At 40.3% G+C, this 1,995-nt stretch overlaps 1 protein-coding gene across 3 annotated transcripts in view; it reads right to left on the bottom strand.

The window, feature by feature from the left end:
- The window catches only part of CDK14 (cyclin dependent kinase 14), a 387,005-nt gene that overhangs the window by 197,117 nt on the left and 187,893 nt on the right, over window positions 1-1,995 (bottom strand). For all 3 annotated transcript variants that reach the window (XM_018554836.1, XM_018554835.1, XM_018554837.1), the window contains one exon: window positions 1,180-1,242. In XM_018554836.1, the coding sequence (XP_018410338.1) occupies window positions 1,180-1,242 (63 nt within the window). The remainder of the gene's footprint in view (window positions 1-1,179; window positions 1,243-1,995) is intronic.

Genomic DNA, 1,995 nt, shown 5'->3' with positions numbered 1-1,995 from the left:
CCCCTGCATTTCTGTCAGATATTGCACCACTTAATTCAGAAAATTGTTGCAATTACAAACGTTTCGGCATTCTCGTGTTTATTTCTTTTGTTTGTATTGGTATGACACAAAATTAACAGCTTTTTGAGGAAACCAAATTAAATCTTGGTGCAGCCCATCATTCTACTGTTTTCAGAAAAACATATAAGGCCTTTAAAAGAAAAAAAAACAGTCCCTACAATGGGGGGTCACTGATGTTTTGGGGTTGCTTTGCTGCTTTAGGCACTGGATGTCTTGACTGAGTGCATGGCATTATGAAATCTGAAGACTAACAAATAATTCTGGGTTGCAATGTAGGAGCCAGTGTCAGAAAGTTGGGTCTCCGTCAGAGGTCATGGGTCTTACAGCAGGACAATGACCCGAGGCACACATCAAAAAGCACCCAGAAATGGTTTCAGACAAAGTGCTGGAGAGTACTCGACTGGCCAGCAGTGAGTCCAGATCCGACTCCCATACAGCACCTGTGGAGAGATCTCAGAACAGCATTTGGGAAATGGAACCTTCCAATCTGAGAGACTTGGAGCAGTTGGTGAAAGAAGAATGGTCCAAAATTCCTGTAGAGATGTGTAAGAAACTCATTGATGGTTACAGGAAGCCATTGATTTCAGTTAGTTTTTTCCAAGGGCTGTGCTACCAAATATTAATTAAGGGTGCCAATAATTTTGTCCAGTCCATTTTTGGAGTTTTGCGTGGAATGTGTCAGATTTGGCTTTTTTTTTTTCTCCACTTTTGTGTCATACCAATACAAACAAACGAAATAAACATGAGAACGCCTAAACATTTGTAATTGCAACAATTTTCTGCGCAAAGTGGAGCATTATCTGACAGAAATGCAGGGGTGCCAATATTTTTGGCCATGACTATAGGTCTTTGGTCACATGATCTCTGCTGGATCTGAATGCTGACCGCCCTTCCTAATAAGCAATCTCATACCTAAAAGTCCTAGGCTTCTGGTTAAGTGAGCAGGACTGGAGAGAATCCGAGGCAGCATTGTTCCCTGGGGAGGAAATCATTTTAGCCTATTTTTGACTCTTACTTATCAGTCTCATCCAGACAGTTATCTCAGACTCTCTTTAGGTCGACTTTAAATTGATATCAGCAGTGTATAAAATTGAATCTCCAGCTCACTGGACTTCTTACCTTCACGTTGTCAGGAAGCAACCCTCCAGGGTGTTTATCCATGTACTGACATAAATCTGTGTGCTGTAATACAAGTGAAACAACAGTAGAATTATTCTTTCTGCAGCTCAGATACAAACATTTAAACTTACATAAAAATAACAGATTTTAACAAGCTTGGAAAATAATTATTCACATTTTAGGTAGCAGAGCCAGGTTTATGGTCAGGTGACTATGTGGGGTTCAACAGATACCCTGCTACTCATTGGTATTTCTAATAATCTGTATCTTCACCCTTAAAAATTATTAGAATAGTGTATTTTGTTCCTCCTAGAATTACAGTTTTGTATTATTTACTTGTATTCTCTCCCTGTACAGCAGGAGTGTGAATCTATAGCGCTGTCCTAACTCCTGCCTGAGCTCTGTGCTGGTAGAAGACAAACAAAAAACTTTATATAGAAAAGGTACGGTCAGGATTACATGAAAGGAAACTAAAGGCTTTGTAACGGACAGTTTTAAGGCCGGTTACCAGCCCTGAGCTCAGGCAGGAAACCGGTCAGTCTCCATAAGTGCTTCACAGCTTGACACTGAACTAAACTTTCTGCTTTGACCTGGACAGAATACAAGACTGCGCTATTATACCAATTTAAGAATAGTGTTTATGATTGTAACTAATGCCCATTGATGAGTGATTCACTTTAAGGGTCAGCTCAGACTTCAAGTTGCTTATTGTGTAACTGGTTTGATTGCAGCCACCTTTCAGCAAGACTTCCAGCCATAGTGGCCGATAGTCACTAATTACTATATGGGTCAAGGCAACCAAGCAGCAGTATAACA

The sequence above is a fragment of the Nanorana parkeri genome, unplaced genomic scaffold, assembly GCF_000935625.1.
Source record: "Nanorana parkeri isolate BGI_ZX_2015 unplaced genomic scaffold, ASM93562v1 scaffold174, whole genome shotgun sequence".
Lineage (NCBI taxonomy): Eukaryota > Metazoa > Chordata > Amphibia > Anura > Dicroglossidae > Nanorana > Nanorana parkeri.
The sequence above is the reverse complement of the archived record's forward strand: the minus strand, read 5'-3'. Positions and strand labels throughout refer to the sequence as shown.